Source organism: Mytilus californianus, unplaced genomic scaffold (genome assembly GCF_021869535.1).
Source record: "Mytilus californianus isolate M0D057914Y unplaced genomic scaffold, xbMytCali1.0.p SCAF_5, whole genome shotgun sequence".
NCBI classification, from domain to species: Eukaryota; Metazoa; Mollusca; class Bivalvia; order Mytilida; family Mytilidae; genus Mytilus; species Mytilus californianus.
This window is the reverse complement of record NW_026262701.1, coordinates 49,834,643-49,853,760: the sequence shown is the minus strand read 5'-3', so window position 1 is coordinate 49,853,760 and position 19,118 is coordinate 49,834,643. Positions and strand designations below refer to the sequence as shown.

General features: G+C 31.8%; 1 protein-coding gene across 1 annotated transcript in view; it reads right to left on the bottom strand.

The window, feature by feature from the left end:
* LOC127702022 (macrophage mannose receptor 1-like) overlaps positions 1-19,118 on the bottom strand; it is a 145,951-nt gene that overhangs the window by 15,468 nt on the left and 111,365 nt on the right. Inside the window, exons 36-41 of the mRNA XM_052205998.1 lie at positions 18,131-18,247; positions 17,464-17,609; positions 10,001-10,100; positions 6,552-6,799; positions 5,270-5,429; positions 989-1,246 (exon numbers count right to left, since the gene is read on the bottom strand). Coding sequence (XP_052061958.1) covers positions 989-1,246; positions 5,270-5,429; positions 6,552-6,799; positions 10,001-10,100; positions 17,464-17,609; positions 18,131-18,247 — 1,029 coding nt within the window. The remainder of the gene's footprint in view (positions 1-988; positions 1,247-5,269; positions 5,430-6,551; positions 6,800-10,000; positions 10,101-17,463; positions 17,610-18,130; positions 18,248-19,118) is intronic.

Sequence of the window (19,118 nt, the reverse complement as noted above, 5' to 3'; positions counted from 1 at the left end):
GAGAGTATTAAGCTATCTCAAATCCTTAGGTTAAAACTGCTTCATATATATTTGTTTGTCCTAAGTCAGGAACATCATCAGTGATTGTTAATTGTCACATCTTAATGTTTTTTCGTTATTTGCAGACCTGCCATCATTCTTGATTAATTGGGAATTTCTGACATGAGTGATGCTGAAATGAATCTTGAAATCCTTGATTATTTAAACTGAATACATTTCAAGGAGTTTGGAAGACATTTAAGCACATATATACTCATTCTAACCCATAGTATATGAATAAACCTTCAGTGAGCAAGCTCACATTCCTAATGCCCCTACATAATTAATTTGGATATTTTTTAAAGTTCCCCTTCCTAAAAAAAAGTCCCCAACTTAAGATCTTTCTGCTTATCTTTCTCCTTCGAGATTTTTTTTAATGGAAACCTTCATTCAAATCTAATGAGGATCCACTGAAAATGAAAGAGCAATCTAGGTGACAAGTTAAAAGATGGGATATTTTAATCATTCAGAATTTTCTGATTAACAAACACATCCGTGGTTGTGCTGAGGGGACACATTTATCAAAAATTGAAGAGGATTTAACAAAACAATAAGAAGTTAGCTTGGAGACAAGAAATAATCATAATTTTTCTTAAATCCAGCTGATCTGAATGGGTGGTTATTCTTTGGTTAAATATTACCCTTAGTTAAATATAATTAAGGGTTAACTATCTAAAAATTGATTATGTAACCAAGGGCAAAAGTTATGTTAACTCAACTTTTTTAACCCTTGATTATGTCTAGTCTCATTTTAACTGTTAAAGGATGAACAACAGAAAATAACCTTGGGTTAAATTTTAACCAAGGGCTATGATATTTAACCATGGGTTTAAATTTAACAAAGAGATGAACAATTGGGTGCTGTAGTTTTGATGAGGATCCCACAAAAAATAAAGGCCAAAAATTGTACTCCCTCTTTTGTTGACTTACAAACTTGACATACACTTACATGAAGAGTATCTATTCAGCTTGTTCAATCCTATCCAAACCTTCAATCTGCTTCCAGCCAATTTTTGGATCAAATTAATCAAATAATCTATTTGATCTAGGCTTTGTATGCTGGTCAATGTTAATCCTTTGTTATCACATTCTTCCTTTGCTTTAAACCATGTCAAAGGATTATGCAGAATTGGATAATAGCATTTGTCCCCAAATACATAACCACCTTGCGGGCAAGTGGACCGATCTGCTGCTTTCGGTGGTGATACTGAATAGAAGAAAATACAAAATTACTTTTTTTTTTCATTTTGTCATTTAAATTCATTCATACTGCAGTGTTCTTAGAAAATATATTTAGAATTAGCTTTGGGATATTGTGAAATATTCACTATCTTCATATTTTACTGGGCAATTTACTCTCCATGGAAATTTCAGTGTCCATTTAAGCTTACTGTACAAGGCCGAAAATGAATACACTAAAGTTGTAACATGCTCTTCATAGCCAGATGCCAAAAATAACAACTATTTACAGTATTAAAAGGTTTACTGGTCTTATAGGCTTGAAACAATGACAGATTTCTATATGTTTGAAAACAGCAAAATAAAATGTGACACTGGAGTTTCTTGGATATTAAGGTTGAATGACACTGTTCATCCTTGCAAGAAATCTATGAAATCTTAATATAATAAATATATGATGCTTTAGCAAGGGCAGAATACAGTGGATCTAAATGTAACTGGTTGTTTTTGCAATGACACTGTTGCTAATGATAAGCACGAAAAAGAGGTAGGGCCATTTTCCCGTGAGTTTTTTTCATTTGATTAGATAGGTAAATCATGTTTTTAAATAGCCCGATAGATACTAATTATAGTATATGAAAACACGTCACATCATCTATTTTCATACCATGAACAGGTATTCCTACAATAATCAAGGCCAAGACTATTGATTTTTCTGTTTATCAAAACCAATATTGATTTTGTTTGTAAATGCCCCTGAGGGGCATTAAAATATGAATTATCAACCGAATAGATATTCAAAATTAGTTTTGTATTAAAAAAAAACATGGTGCTTCAGTTAGCGTGTTAATGTTGGTAGGTGATTTGTAGCGTACGTGTATTTCACAACTTTGTTTAACTTAAAACTAACAAAATATTAAACAAGAATGTGTCCATAGTACACGGATGCCCCACTCGTACTATCATTTTCTATGTTCAGTGAACCATGAAATTGGAATAAAAACTGTAAGTTAGCATTAAAATGAGAAAGATCATATCATAGGGATTATGTGTACTAAGTTTCAATTTTGTTGGACTTCCACTTCATCAAAAACTACCTTGACCAAAAACTTTAACCTGAAACGGGAGAGACGGACGTACGAACTGACGGACAAACGAAGGGACGGACGCACAGACCAAAAAAACTGAAAGCCCCTAAGTGGCGCCTAAAAAAGGGGGTTAAATATAAATACAAGAAACATTTAATAATCTAATTATCTGATTTAAATTAGCTAATCTGATTCAAGATTGGTCTCTGTTTTAATGCCAAGAAGCCAAAAAATATTGGACGCATTTAACTGGGATGTTGTTTTCCTCGATCTGGATGTATTTATATCTATACACTGTTCCCGCTTTTAAGGTTTACCGTCTATATGAACTGGACAACAGCTTACACCAGTTGGTATTAGAACGGCTTGCGTAACAAACACATGTAATCTGGTCTTTTCTGCATGGCATTGTACCAAATGGATCGACCCTATGTTGTGATACAGATTCAACACTTTCTTGATGTTTTACCTACAGTCACGATTGGTAGTGTAATTGTTTTTTTTTTCTGTGGTGTTGTTTCATTTTCTGATGACTTAGGTTCCGGTGTAGGTACGGTGGTACAATGTAACAATGCCAGTACTAGTATCTACACAGTTGGTGGATTGGCGACCATTTTCTAAAACGTTCTTGTTCAAGATTAGAAAAAAATATTTTTGTTGTTTTGAAATTTTTCTGCTATGGCCTTTTTTCGTTATGTGTATAACACACACAACATTTGGGCTTCATTGCTATATAACCAATTCTCGTGTAATTGGTTATGTACAAGCATCTACTTCAGTGTGTCTCTTTGAATTAAACAAACATCCGAAAAAATGTGATAGAAACATAACATTTTAATATTTCAACATAAAAAATTGGAAAAATAGCGTGAGATTTGAACCCCATCTTAAAAAAAATCCATTATTTACAATATTAATATAAGCGCTATCGATGGAGCCACGGCGACTCTTGAAAACATTGTCGATATTAAGCAGCTATATAGGTAAAATTTAGTGATATTCCACTTTTTATTAAAAAAGTTGTTTTTAGGTATTAAGGACACACTAAACCAATTTCATTTTTGAGGGGAAAAGTTGTGTAAATTACGACAACAAAAAACATAACTTTGTTTTGGTTTGAAGTGTCCTTCTTGGGGGATTCCTTGTTTTTCCAACCTAAAACACGGTAAATTCCGCACATTTGACTTTCATCCTTTTTTGGAGGTTAAATTAACTATTTTCCAGACATATCATAATACATAATAATCGAGATATTGACTAAAAAACATTTTTATTTCATGTTTTTATCGTAAATTATATTCTTTCAGCACTTTTTGAAATTGGCCCTTCTGTGAAAAAAATTCAGGGGAAATTGGCCCTACCTCTTTAAAAAAAATCACTAATGTCATCAAGTTGGTTACGTGAATTCAAAAATATTTACATGTTGTATATTAAAGTAGCGGTATGCAAAATCTACTACTGGGGCATAGCATTTTAGGCAATTGAAGAATAATTACTTTCTATCATCAATAAATTCACATATGACAATAAATTACTGTAATTCATATGGTTTTTGATGGACATCAGTAATGGCTGCACAAGATGTTGCATTAAGAATACATAAGTTAGCACCAAAATGGGAAATGAGTTCTACAGCGTTTAAAAATCTAGAGTTTATATTTATAACTAAAAAAATAGCACATTGACCCCAATTTGTTTCTTTCAATTCAAATATGTACTGCTTCAAAATAGTTATATAAGAATTGCAAGAAAAAACCATTGTTAGATTTTTTCTGCATACATTTGTATTTGCAAAATAATTGTCTTAGTATTTTTATTACCAATAACTATGTTTTCACTTTTTTTTAAGCAATTTAACTTTCATTATAGGGACTTACTTAAAGGCCTATAAACTAAGGAACACTTTCCAAAAGAACAAGTAAAAATATCTCTTTCTGTTCCAAAATTGTGTTATACTTTCAGAAAAGTATTGAATTAAATTTGTGTTTTCACATAATACATGCATTTTCAAACTGATATAACTCGAAAAGTAAGTTATGAAGGTATCTTTTACTTTGCACATTTTGATAGCACATATCAGAATTGACCTTGGATAAAAAATTTATGGAAAAATGAACATGAGATCTTTTCTGTATCATATATGCACTTAAATATGATGACTTATCTTTGAAAGTCAAAGGCAGTTTACAATTCATCCAAGTAATTTCTTGCATATTGATTCTTCTGACTTCTATCATAGTTTTTTTAAAGAGTTCATGAAAAAATTATCTGTTAAAACATCTTTTTAGAATTTTCGTTTTAGATAAGTTAATTTCAACCAAAAAGCATTAAACAAATGCACCTAGTGGGTAGTAGTAATGCGTTTTTGTGCATTATATGTTTACGGACACTGTATAAAGAGTTTTTGTTTTTAAAGGATTTTCAATATGTTTTTCTGCAAATGAATTCCAATCACCTGTTAGTCATTCCTTTTGATATATATGATTTATTTTATTTCAGGAAAAATTCCAGCCATAAGGCAGCATGACTGATAATATTGTTCCAATGTTTGCTACTTCGATTTTTACATCATTTGTGATAGGGCTCTGTTTTCAAAATGAAAAATGCTGTGAAACAGATAATCTACATATCAGAATATCTTTAGCCCTCTAATTTAGATAATCTAAAATCAACTTAAAAACTTGATTATCTAATATTGTTAATAAAGATTGCAAACCAATTGATTTTTGTGGATTTTGGGAGTAGAAAAATAATTAGAATATAAATAGCTGCAAATGAATCAATCTTTGATATTTTCTTACTCAATAAACCAATAAGATTGCAAAATTAGGAAAATTAATGGTTCCAAATTTGGCTCTCAAGGGATAAACATAGAAATAATGTTTCCACAAAATAAACTGGTTTATAGTACTTTTATTTTGTGTTTTGTACTTACATTGACCAATTTACAATGATTTACTTACTTTTATTGATCTGACACAATGCTGGAAGTTTGGTATCACAATCTTCATCTGTCCAAAAATCTTCTCCAACAGCTATACAAGGTTTACTCGGCAAATAATCTGAATTCAAATGAGTGTAGATTACAGGCCAACCATTACTCCATTGATAAGTTATACCATCCTGAAAATGAATAGGAATTATAGTTACATTTATTTTATAAACAAAAATATAATGCACTGGAAGTAACATGAATTCACAAATTACTATCTTTTAAGTTAAAATTTGACAAATGGACAGAAGTTAACCTATATTCCCGACCTCCTTGATAAACAAAGAAACTGTACATTCAGAAATTTTTACAATATTTTCATTCTGGGGAAAATTATGATGGGATAGGTTTTGCAGAAGTCAAAACTTTTATTTTAAATTTTGAAAGCATTTTTTGTAGGAACCATTTTCTTCAATCTCAATAAGAAAATTTGCATTTTTATGCCCCACCTACAATAGTAGTAGGGCATTATGTTTTCTGGTCTGTGCATCCCTCCGTCTGTCCCACTTCAGGTTAAAGTTTTTGGTCAAGGTAGTATTTGATGAAGTTGAAGTCCAATCAACTTGAAACTTAGAACACATGTTCCCTATGATATAATCTTTCTAATTTTAATGCCAAATTAGAGTTTTGACCCCAATTTCAGGGTCCACTGAACATAGAAAATGATAGTGCGAGTGGGTTATCCGTGTTCTATGGACACATTCTAGTTGTCCATTTTTAAAAAATCATAATAATAAAAAGTATAATAACAAAAATACAAAACTCCAAGGAAAATTAAAACGTAAAGTCCCTTATCAAATGGCAAAATCAAAAGCTCAAAGACATCAAACGAATGGAAAACAACTCTTATATTCCTTACTTGGTACAGGCATTTCTTTATGTAGAAAATGGAGGATTAAACCTAGTTTTATAGCTAGCTAACCCTCTCACTTGTATGACAGTTGCATAAAATTCCATTATATTGACAACAATGTGTGAGCAAAACAAACAGACATAATAGAGAAATAATAGATAAAAAATATCAAAAGTACAGCAGTCAACAACGTGTTGTAATCTAAATCACTATAAAAACAAACAACTATGTCGACAAAGAAAAACAAAAACAAAATGCACACAAAAAACACAATAAAATTTTAATGTGAAAGTTTATCTAGAAACAATAAACACAAATTTTAGCCTCTCTAGAATTAAAATTGCACTATTATTCATTTGAGAATAAAAAAAACATTCATTCACTTCAATTCATAAATTACCTCAGAATTCATATTGTTGAGGCCGATCCAAAATGGTAGTGATGACTTGTTATAAGTGAGATAACTAACAAAACTTTTCTCTGGAAGGTTACGTATGGATGCTAAGCTACCTCCATCTTCTTGACAATTTGACAATGAAGTATTCCAATCATTAGTTGCTTCAAATAATTTATAACACATTTGATCATATTTTTCATATCCTGGTGGACAGTACTCAGATTCAGAAGTATCTGTAGGAAATATAGGATCTGAAATAAAAATTAAAAGAGATTAATATATTCAGAATTTCTTACACAATGTGACATTTTTAGGGAGTCCTCATCCAAAACGACGACTGTATCACACGTTTAGGCTAAAAGTTTGTCCAAAATTTTATTCTGCTTAGAATATTTTTGCCTAAAATTCTATTCAGCTTAGAATATTTAATCTAACATTTTCCTCTTAGATTAAATACTTAAAAAATCACTTAATCATTTTCAAAATTTCATTGAAAATATTCCTGAATGGCAAAGGCAGTCTAACCCAAAATTTACCTAGCCTGTGGTTTTGAGTATTGTAAATAGAGAAATTATTGCAAGGTTTTTATTAATGCAAATAATGCGACTACTTGTGCAATAATTGAATTTGCATTTTTGTTAATTCTTGTTAAAACTGTTTAATTACACCGAGTAGGAAAATATATATCTAGACAATTAAAATACTATATGTTAGTCTTATTTCACTGTAAGGGGGGCTGAGTGGTCTTAGTCAGTGGCGGATCCAGAGGGGGGCAAAGAGGGCGTACGCCCCCCCCCCCCCCCCCCTTTGCTTAAACTTTTTTTTTTTTTTTTTGTTAAATGATGAATCAGACTAGACTGCGTGAACTTTGCAATTTCCCGGTCGTGCATTTAATTTTTATGCAACAATTCTTTACTTATAAAGATATTTTTCGCTCGTATTTACTGTAATATATTATTGATTATGTCAGTCATGTGTTTCGCTACAGTGGAGTTGATCAGTACGTTTGAAACGTCTCTCAGTCATTTTGAAATTCAAATTACAGCAACACATGCACGACGCCTTCAAAGCGACAAAGGATAGAGCAAGAACGTATTGACTTCTATTTCATATTTCCACTCAACAGAAAGTAATACTCTATTACACTCTCATGAAAAAAAAGTTCCACGGCAATATTATTTACCTACGAAAATATGTTTAACCCCACACGCCCCAGCCAATTAATAACATTGCTGAATAATGATCCCCAGTCAGTAAGCTCTAGATATATTTAAAGTCTAAGGTGCGGACCATTTGATTTGATAGGGCAGTCTGAGATATTTTAGAGAAAAAATTATGACATTGATTTTTGCCTTAAACAAAATTCTGGCCTTATCTGTAATGAAAACAATTATTGTGTCCCCTTTTTTGCTATTAGAAAAAAAAAATCCAACAGAATTATTCAGCATTAAATTAACATGGTGAATAAAAAATGGGCGTAATTTTTTTTGGGGTTGGGGAGGGGAGGGGGTTGCATGTAAATCCCATATCTGACTGGAATGTCTGTTTCGCCGAACTGATATACTGAATACTTTTTTCAAGGCCCAACTGCAACCTGCCTGCTGGGTGTGGCCTTTATGTCTCAATTTGTCGACAGTCATTCACAACTTCGTTGTCATTTGATTTTCAGACTCATTCGTAGCCGTTGGTTGATTTGGAACCCCTCACTTCCCTTGTTGAGTGAAACATTTCAACCAAACATTTGGATAAAAATTGCTTGTTTGTCTTTGTTCGTGTTGGTCGTATTATAAACTTCATTGAATAGCCGTATATCATGTTTACAATAAGTAATCTGTGAGGTTATGCTAACTAACCATACAACAAACGAGCTTTTGAATTTTCAATGTCCATTTTTTACTGACAAATCCCACATCAAATGTATTAGTACATAGCTTTAGATCCATTCTATCATTTTATAATAGACAACTAATAGGGAGAATGCGCCATAAAAAATGTCCAACCCAAGCTTACACTTTAACTATAAAATATACATACCCCACGTTAGGAACCGTCACTTAAAATGTGCATTTTACACTTATTATTATGTTTTATAGCCCAAAAAGGTCCAAAAAATTTTTACATACTACACCCCCCCTTTCCAAAATCCTGGATCCGCCCCTGTTAGTAGTTCACTGATGTTGTGAGTTCGAACCCTGCACATAGCAGGTGCATTCTACAATCTGAATTGACTAGGAATGCAAATTTTCATGCTGATGGTCAGTGGTTCTCTCTATAGCTAGAAACTCCACCTTCCTTCACCAATAAAAACTGGCCACCACAATGCTCCCCATCTGCACATTTATAGAGAAAACATTTTTATTTCAAGGGTTAAATATACTAGTAAGTTTGGAAGGACAAATACAATTCATAGTGGGATACCATCCAAAAACCAACTTAAAAAAAATGTCTTTATCTAGTAAAAGTGACCTTGACCTTTGACCCATTGATCCCAAAATCAATGGGTTCTACCTCTTCCCTATATCTTCCATCTATAAATTTTAAATTTAATCAAGCCACCATACGGAAACCATTTGTCCATTTCATTAACTATTTTTAGAAGCAGTGACCTTGACCCTGGACTCAAAAATCAATAGGCTACTTCTCAGTCCCTATATCTTCCATCTGTACAAGTTTCAGTTCTAAAAAAGCAAGATACTCGAGTTACCATGCATCCACAAACTGCTTGTTTCAGACACATGGGAGGATGGACAGACAAAGCCATAACTTTATGCTTTAGAACTTTTTTGAAAGCATACTAAGTATAGACCATCATGTATATTCCCTGTTATATAAGTAATATAAAAAAACAAAAGTCACATTAAAGAAGTAGTGGCAAAACAGCCATTATTTGGCCGAAATATTAGTGCAAATTGAAAAGTTACCATACATATTCTTAATTTTTCAAAAGGTACAAGGTGTTCAGAAAATAAAAACAAATATTACCATTTGCAACAATATCATAACGGAGTTTGTATTTTTTGTACAATTTCTTGATTTTCCTTGTTTTACATCAACTTTTAAGTAAAAGTCAGATTGGAAAAGTATGTGGACACCCATTGTCAGAAACAACTTTAAATTCAGTGAGATTATGTAAATAGTTATAACCAAGCTTCTCCTAAATTATTGTGTTGTTTCTTGACTGCACACTATGTTTCCACAATGGAAATAATGATGGAAAACTGAATAAATTCTAAAGTTTTCTTTGGTTTTTTTATGAAAACAGTGCATATTATGATGTAATTGTGACGTCATTACATCAAAAATCTTATGTTATTTATTTACATTTCTTGTTCTTATGCATTTCCAAACATTATGTGCAAATTTGAAATAGCTTTCCAATACTTTATCTTTTTCGGCCAATCCTTTCTTTAATAACATCATTATAAATACTTTGAACTAAGTGAAAAACTTACTTTGTAACCCCTGACAGATGAAATACAAAGATGAACTGCATCTTTCATCATTCCATTCTCCAAACTTCTCCTTTATCACAAAGAGATCAACACAATGTTCCTATACAAAAGTAAACAAATATATCAACACAAATCTATACAAAAGTAAACAAATATATCAACACAATTCTATAAAGAAGTAAACAAATATATCAACACGAATATTTACAAATTCAACACAATGCTCCTATACAAAAGTCAACAAATATATCAACACAATGCTTCTTTGCAAAGGTCAAATGATAGTCATAATAAAACACACAATGCTTCTTTACAATAGACAAACAAATATATCACCACTAGGCAACAATTATATCAAAATAGATTCTTAAAAAAAAAGACAACAAATATATCAACACACTGTTCCTACAGTAAAAGTCAACAAATATATCAGCACAATTCTCTTACACAGAAGTCAACAATTAAATGAACACAATTCTCCAATAAAGAAGTCAATAAATGTATCAACACAATGCTTAATTACAGAAGTCAACAAATATATCACCAGTATGTTCTGATATAAAAGTAAACAAATATATCACCAAAATGTTCTTATACAATGTTCAAATACACAAGTCAACAAATATATCACACATGTTCTGATTTAAAAGTCGACAAATATCTGTTCTTTTACTAAAGTACCTACTATATAGTCAATAAATGTATCAACACAATGCTCTATTACAGACGCAAAAAAAATATCAACACAATGCTCCTATACAGAAGTCAACACATATATCACCAAACAGTTCTTATACGAAAGTCATCAATTGTATCTTCACAATGTTCCAATACATAAGTCAACAAATATATCATCAAGATGTTCTGATGTAAAAGTCAACAAAGGTATGTTCCTTTACTAATTTATTTTATATATAATCAACAAGTCAACAAATATATCACCAAGATATTCTGATGTAAAAGTCAACAAAGTATGTTCCTTTACTAATGTATTTTATATATAATCAAAATGTTCCAATACACAAGTCAACAAATATATCACTAAACTGTTCTTATACGAAAGTCATCAATTGTATCTTTACAAAAGAGGGACGAAAGATACCAGATGGACAGTCAAACTCATAGATCGAAAACAAACTGACAACGCCATGGCCAAAAATAAAAAGACAAACTGACAAATAATAGTACAGATGACACAACATAGAAAACTAAAGACTAAGCAACACGAACCCCACCAAAAACTGGGGGTGATCTCAGGTGCTCTTTGTATCTTTACAATGTTCCAATACATAAGTCTACAAATATATCACCAAGATGTTCTGAGATATAAAAGTCAACAAAGGTATATTCTTTCACTAATGATTTTATATATAACCAAAATGTCTTCACAACATTTATAAACTGATATGTCAACATATATATGTAACACTCAAAATCATGTCAATTCCCCAAAAGTGTCCATATACTGCAAAACATGTCTAGTTGCTAAAGGGCGCCAAAGTGTGTCCTTTTTATGACCGCCCTATTGTATTCATTCAAAATAAAAATGCCCAAACTTGTCAATATGGATCCAAAACGTCTCCCTTCAATATGAGCACTCAATCATGTCCATATTTTAAAAACATCCAATCATGTCCACTTTTATTTAATAGTAATAGTGTTGTTTAAATACAAATACAATCAATATCATTACATTACAGGAACCTTAGTTTTTTTGTTGTTGTAAAAATGGGACAGTAACTTTTAAAAAGCCCAGACACCACTTCTATAGGAACTAAGCCATGCAATACCCTCTTATATTATTAAGATAGTTGGGCATCATCAGAGTATATTAGTACAAAAGAGTTCACTGAGTAAACGATGAATATAACTGTACAAAACTAATTAGTTGCAAATCTTATGTTCGCTATAAATATGCATGACATATTTGCCACTGGACATTAGGCAATCAACAGTCAAGAGTTAATTTATGTGTTGCAAATTAACTTGCAATCATGCTAAATATTAACAACCGGCACTGAGCAAACTAATGCTAATAAATGACCACACAATCAATAGTTAAAGCACTGGGAAAACATTTTTGATATCTTAAGTTTGAAGTGCCTCCATTTAAAATTTAAAAAAGTAATAATCATATTTTTTTTTTAAATTAATGAAACCACTGTAAGTAAAATTAAATTCTTATTGTGCCATTCTTATTAAAATTTAAAACAGTAATAATCATATTTTAAAAAATAAAATAATAAAACCACTGCAAGTAAAAATAAATTCTTATTGTGCCATTCTTTTTCTTATCAGTTTTTTCAAAGCAGAAGTTAGTGATTTCATCTTTCTCTGTGGATAGTGTACATTTGCCAATACGCATCACTACACCTTTTCTCTAGATGTCCTTGGATAGCAACTTTTGGTCTTTTTTCAGAATCTGCAATCAAAACACGACGTCTTTAATCGTGTCCATCATCATTGAATTGCTGTAAACGTGATTGACGTCACTTAGGACATATTATAGCTAAAAGTTTGGACAAGTTATAGCGAACAACAATTATCGGACACATATTGGGGTATGGGACACGATTGGGGGGATGGACACATTTGGGAGTGTTACATATATATCATCCTATACAGTGTTCCAGCTAGGATTTCAAAGGGCAGGGGCCAATCATGAAAAGGGCACTTTTGCACGCTGATTGATGATTCAAAAAGGGCATGTCAAACATTGTCTTTTGTAAACAGCAGGGGTTTCAGCTAGGAGTTTTGAGGGCTTTATTCACTTTTACGCGAGATGAAAATAAAACCTTATTTTGGGTAACAGAAAGGGACCAAGGATGTATATTACTACTACTAGCTATACAAATGCCCAAGTCCTTCAAGGACCAGGATTTTTAATTGAATGGCTTAAACATGCTAAAATCATGAACTGTAGGCAGTCTTGGCATGATTTGACTGGTATGATGCTTAAATATGAAGATTAGACCAAGGACCCGGAAATTTATTTCATTTTTTTTTAAGGGACATCCTGATCAACAAAAGTTGGGTTCCTCTTTTTTAAAACCAGGAATCACAGCATAATTTCCATAAATGAAATTGTAAGGACTATTTCACTGGATAATCACTATCCCTGTAAAAATGTTTAAATCTGTATTTTGAATTCATTTTTATAAACTTGGAACGATTAAAATGACTGTCTATTTTAAATTAATCAAGAGAAGATCACGTTCACTTTCGATTTTTAAACAAGTGAAAACAGGAAGTGACAAGGGGATAATAAATTTAGAATGAATCCGGATTCATCTACGGATTGGGTTTTGTTTAACAAAAAGGCAGGAAATTATTTTTTTTTAAATTAAGTTGCTCAGTAAGAAATATATTTGTCTCTCTCGTTAAATTTGATACTAAATGATTTCGTATTTACGTGTCTATTAAATTTATAAAAATACGTTCACCCATGCGCGGTACATGATAAAGAAAGCACATGTTTGACTCTTGAAAATATTTTTGAACGTTTTGAATAAAGTTTTATCGAAATTGTCAAAAGATTTTAATGAAAAGTTATGTAAAATGTGACGAAACTACATCAACCCAGCTGCAATTAAAATGCGAACTGTCTGGGAGAAAACAATATTTTGTTCAATTGACGAAACTACAAAAACATCTATGGATAAACGAACTGTCAATTGTGGTCTTTTGAGAAATATTGAATTTGAAATGCTTTCTGACCGATTTTACAGGGAAAATTAATTATATTGGTCAATTATGAGGTTTAATTAACGGATTAGTGAACCATTCCATGGCGATAAGCGGATTACCTGTAATCACAACTTAACACCTGCTGTAAATGTAGAAACATGAAGACAGGTAGATTCATAGTATTTTCATCAAAATATTATGTCAATAAAGGCATGGACTTGCGAAAAAGGGCAGGGCGTCTTAAAAAGAGCACAGGGCGGCAGTCGGGAAAGGGCGGGCGGACCGCTCTGTGAAAACGATCAAGCTGGAACACTGCTATACAAAGGCAGCAAATAAATCAGACCACACAACAAATATATCAGAATGATACTCCTATATAAAAGGTCAATATTAAATATATTATATACACAAAAGTCAACACGATTATATATCGGCTAAAGCATTGCAGCAGATCATGACCCCCTGCACTGGTCATAACATTGCTTCATAGATATAAGAAGATGTGGTGTGAGTGCCAATGAGACAACACTCCATCCAAGTCAAAATTTATAAAAGTAAGCCAATATAGGTCAAAGTACGGTCTTCAACACGGAGCCTTGGCTCACACCGAACAGCACGCTATAAAAGGCCCCAAAAATTACTAGTGTAAAACTATTCAAAGGGGAAAACCAACGGTCTAATCAATATAAAAAACTAGAAACGAGAAACACTTATGAACCACATCAACAAACGACAACAACTGAACATCAGATTCCTGACTTAGGACAGGTGCAAACAATTGCAGCGGGTTTAAACGTTTTAATGGTAACATCACATCATAGAAAGATGACTTCGACATCTGCAGATTAAATACTTTCAGCATGCTTACTGCAACAGAACTACTTCAAGATGGAAAGTGTTTCTAGTTGATGTATAAGCATGCAGACCTGCCAACCTTCGCGATTTATGGGGGATTTCCCCACCAAGAGGTGTTGACCTTAATTTTAAAATTCTTTATCTTTATAATCTGAAACACCTCAAAACAGGCATTCAAATGCGCTAAAAGGGTATTAAGCACATACCTACTCATTCAAACAATACAGTAGTAGATTTAAAACACTTGTAACCATTTACCAACGTTTAAAATTCCCCATGGAGATTTTGAAAAGTTGGCAGGAACGAGCATGTGAGAAAGTGAGGGAAAAAAAGTTTGTCACACTTTCTAATGAAATACTGACATTTACACCCAAAAAAAGGCAAAAACTGAGGATTTGGAGAACTTTGACCAAATCTTCTGGGTTTCAACCATGTTTGCATTAAAATTTAAATGATTAATACTGTGACATCATTAAAACAAACCCTGATATGTAAATTTTCAAAATTATAGATATATTTTCTATCTTGACATTGTTTTAACTATAATTCAATGTGATAATAGCCATACTATTTTGAAAAGTAAGCTAAAACCAGGAACCTTACTTGGGCCTTGTCAAACCTACTCCTTTATTCTCTTGTCTAAGATCAGTGTGATTTATAGCTTGACATTTAAGTAAAGACACTTGTCTATTGTTGAAGATTGATGTTGAAATCAAAATAATCTGTGTTTGTAATAAAATTGAGAATGGAAATTCTAAGTTGCTACTTCATTGATTCGTACACTACATATCCTCTTATTCATATGAATTTAAGGAACTGAGTTTTTCTCTCTCAGATTTTAAATTGTTCAATCTATGTCTCAAGTTTAAGAATTGATAACTATATTGCTTTCATGTGTCCTAATGGGTTAACAAAATGTTAGCTCTTTAAAAAGACAGAATCTCATGTCACACCAGAAGTTTTATCATTTTGACCAATAAATTCTCATTTGACACTAGAACATTTCATTCCATACCAATAGATAACTATATCACACTACCAGATTCTAGTTTTACACTAGAAGTTTTCATTCCATGTCAACAGATTCTTATTTCACATCAGAGAAGTTTTTCATTCCATACCAACAGATTTTCATTTCACACAAGAAGTTGTCATTCCATGTCAACAGATTTTTATTTCACATTAGAGAAGTTTTTCATTCCATACCAACAGATTTTCATTTCACACTAGAATTTATTCATTTCTTATCAACAGATTCTCATTCTGAACTACAAGTTTGATCATTTAATACCAAAAGATTTTCATTCCACACTAGAAGTTTCTCGTTCCATATCAATAAATTATTATTTCACTCCAACAAATTCTCATTCCACACTAGAAGTTTATCATTGCATACCAATAGATTCTCATTCCACACTGGAAGTTTATCGTTTCATATCAATAGATTCTCATTCTCCACTAGAAGTTTTTTATCTCACATCAATAGATTATCATTTCATACTAACATTTTCTCATTCCATACAAGAGGTTTTTTATTCAACATCAATACATTACTATTTCTCACAAATAGATTCTCATTCCACACTAGCAGTTTTTTCATTCAATATCAATAGATTACTTAACCACACCAACAGACTCCCATCAACACTAGAAGTTTGTCATTCCATACCAATAGATTTTGATACCATACTGGACATTTTTCATCCCATATCAATTGATAACTATTTCACACTTATATATTCTCATTCCACACTAGAAGTTATTCCTTTCATATCAATACATTACTTAATCATTCTTACAGATTCCTATTCCACACAAGAAGTTTCTCATTTCATACAAACAAATTCTTAATCCACACTAGAAAATATTTATTCCATACAGACAAATTCTAATCCAAACTAGAAGTTTTTTTTTCCATAACAACAGATTCCCATTCCACACTAGAAGTTTTTCATTTTATACAAGTAGATTCCCATTCCACACTTTAAGTTTTTGTATCCATACAGATCAATTCTAATTCCTCGCTGAAATTGTTTCTTTCCATACTGATAAATTCTCATTCCCATTACACACTTGAAGTTTTTCATTTTATACAAATAGATTCCCATTCCACGCTAGAAGTTTTTCTTTCCATACAGATCAATTCTAATTCCACAACTGAAACTTTTTCTTTCCATACTTATAAATTCTCACTCCGCTCTAGAAGTTATTCATTCCATATCAATAGATTACTATTTCACACTAACAGATTTCCATTCCACACTAGAAGTTTTTCATTTCATACCAATATATTCTGCTACCTCATCCCATATCAATTGATCACTATTTCACAGCAACAAATTCTCATTCCACACTAGAAGTTTATCATTTCATACAAATAATCTACCATTCCACACTAGAAGTTTTTCGTTCCATACAGACAAATTCTAATTCTACACTAGAAGTTTTTCTTTCCATACTGACAGATTACCATTCCAACTAGAAGTTTTTTATTTTTCATAATTAGATTCTGAGTCCACCACAGAAGTTTTCCATTTATACAAAGAGATTCTCATTCAACACAAGTAGTGTTTTATTCCATACTGGTCAATTCTCATTTCACAGGAATTTTTCTTTCAATACTGACAGATTCCTATTCTCAGAATAAGACGTTTTTCTTTCCATTCCAACAAATTATAATTCCAAACTAGAAGATATTCTTTCCATGACCACAAATTTCTCATTCCACGCAAGAAGTTTTTCATTTCATACCAACAGATCTTCATTCCCCACTAGCAGTTTTTCACTCCATAGCAATAGATTCTCATTCCTCACTAGAATTTTTTTCAATTCATATCAATAGATTCTCACTTCACACTAATAGATTCTTATTTCACACTTACATTCCCAATGTCATGCAAGTATTTTCACATCTTACGTACATTATACCCATTAGGCTCCTTAGAGTTCCAGTTAGTGTATGAAACTTGTGAACCATCATCCCAATAATACTTCCTGTAGGTATGTTCATCTGTCATTCCTATCCAGACCATCTCTAGGCTGTTAATCAGCATAGTGGTTATAAACACTACAAATAAATAATTTGTGATGAAAACTAAAAAAAAAAATAAAAAATAATTACAGAGGCACAATGCATAGATTTACCTTGCAGCACCAGAAAAACATAATTCCAAATACAAAACTATCATTGTCTAGCTAACATTAGTTTTGATTTCAAGAAATTTTTGTATATTAATTGTTGCTGTAGCCTAGAACATTGATCCAGTTACCTAAATATCAATAGCTCTCCAAATATTAGTCCAACCCCAGCTATAACCTTGACCTACACCTTTGTGATCTCAAAATGAGAAGAGGTCTTTATAATCCAATGGGGAATTATCAAGGAAAGTTTAGCTAAGATCTTTTTGTGGCGGAAGAGATATTGTCGGGAAACAAAACTTTCCCAAAATTTCAGTCCGTCTATATCCACTGTGACCTTAACCTTTGACCTCATATGTTGACCACATACATCATATCATAACCGAATTCATTTGCTCAAAGTCCGCTAAAAATAAAGCCTGAAGATGATATAGATAACGTTAGACTTACTCTGTTCTAATTCACTCTGTATAGTGACCAAACCATATGTCTTTCCATAAGCTTCACAAGTTGCTTTTGCTTGGCTCCAAGTTTTCTTTGTTTTAAAAAATCCATAACATTTACTATCTGAAAGATATCAAAAAATTACAAAGGAAAAAACTGTTAAGCAATTCATTCAAAACAAAAATTGCATAATTGGGCTTTTAAATTTCAACAGGTATGGAGAACTAAGAAAAAATTATCCATATAACTTATAAGTATCACAACTCAGTAAAACATTTGTCTGACAAAATACAAGAATGTTCCACGAAAAATTAATTTAAACAAAATTCTAGACTATTATATCATAATTTCAACAAATTAACAAGACCACTACAAATCTCCAGAACTCTGGCCTACAGGCTTAACTAAATTTGTTATACTGATCAAACAAGTAGCTGCACATGCTTGTCTTTCTAAACATACAGACACACTTAATTCAAAGTATCATACAACAGAAAGTATACATATGACCGATCTGAAAAAGGTCTGTAACTTCAGTTCTTCAATGTTGCATGGTTCGTAATTAACTTTTTTAACAACTTGACCTTCTGACAAGTGACCATTGTAAAATATTTGTCAGTAAGATAAAACCACTTGTCCAAATTTTGTACTTGCTTTAAACTGCCAATTATGGACAATAAATGGTAAATGCATTTCAAAAAAGTATGAAATGTAGTGGATTGCTTAAAGTGTTGTACCATGTCACTTGAACCCCACCAGCTCATCAGTGAGCAAACTCAAAGAAGAATATATGGTTTAAAAGTCATAACATAATATTTTTTTATAGTTTTGTGTGTTTATTGTTTGTTGAATTTGTGATGATTTATATGTCTGTATTTTACAGAATTTTAAAATATTCCATTCCACACTATATTAGATTATATTATGTATAATCTGATTACTGTAAATTCAGAAATTATTGTGAGGTTTTTATTAATGCAAATAGTGCGACTGG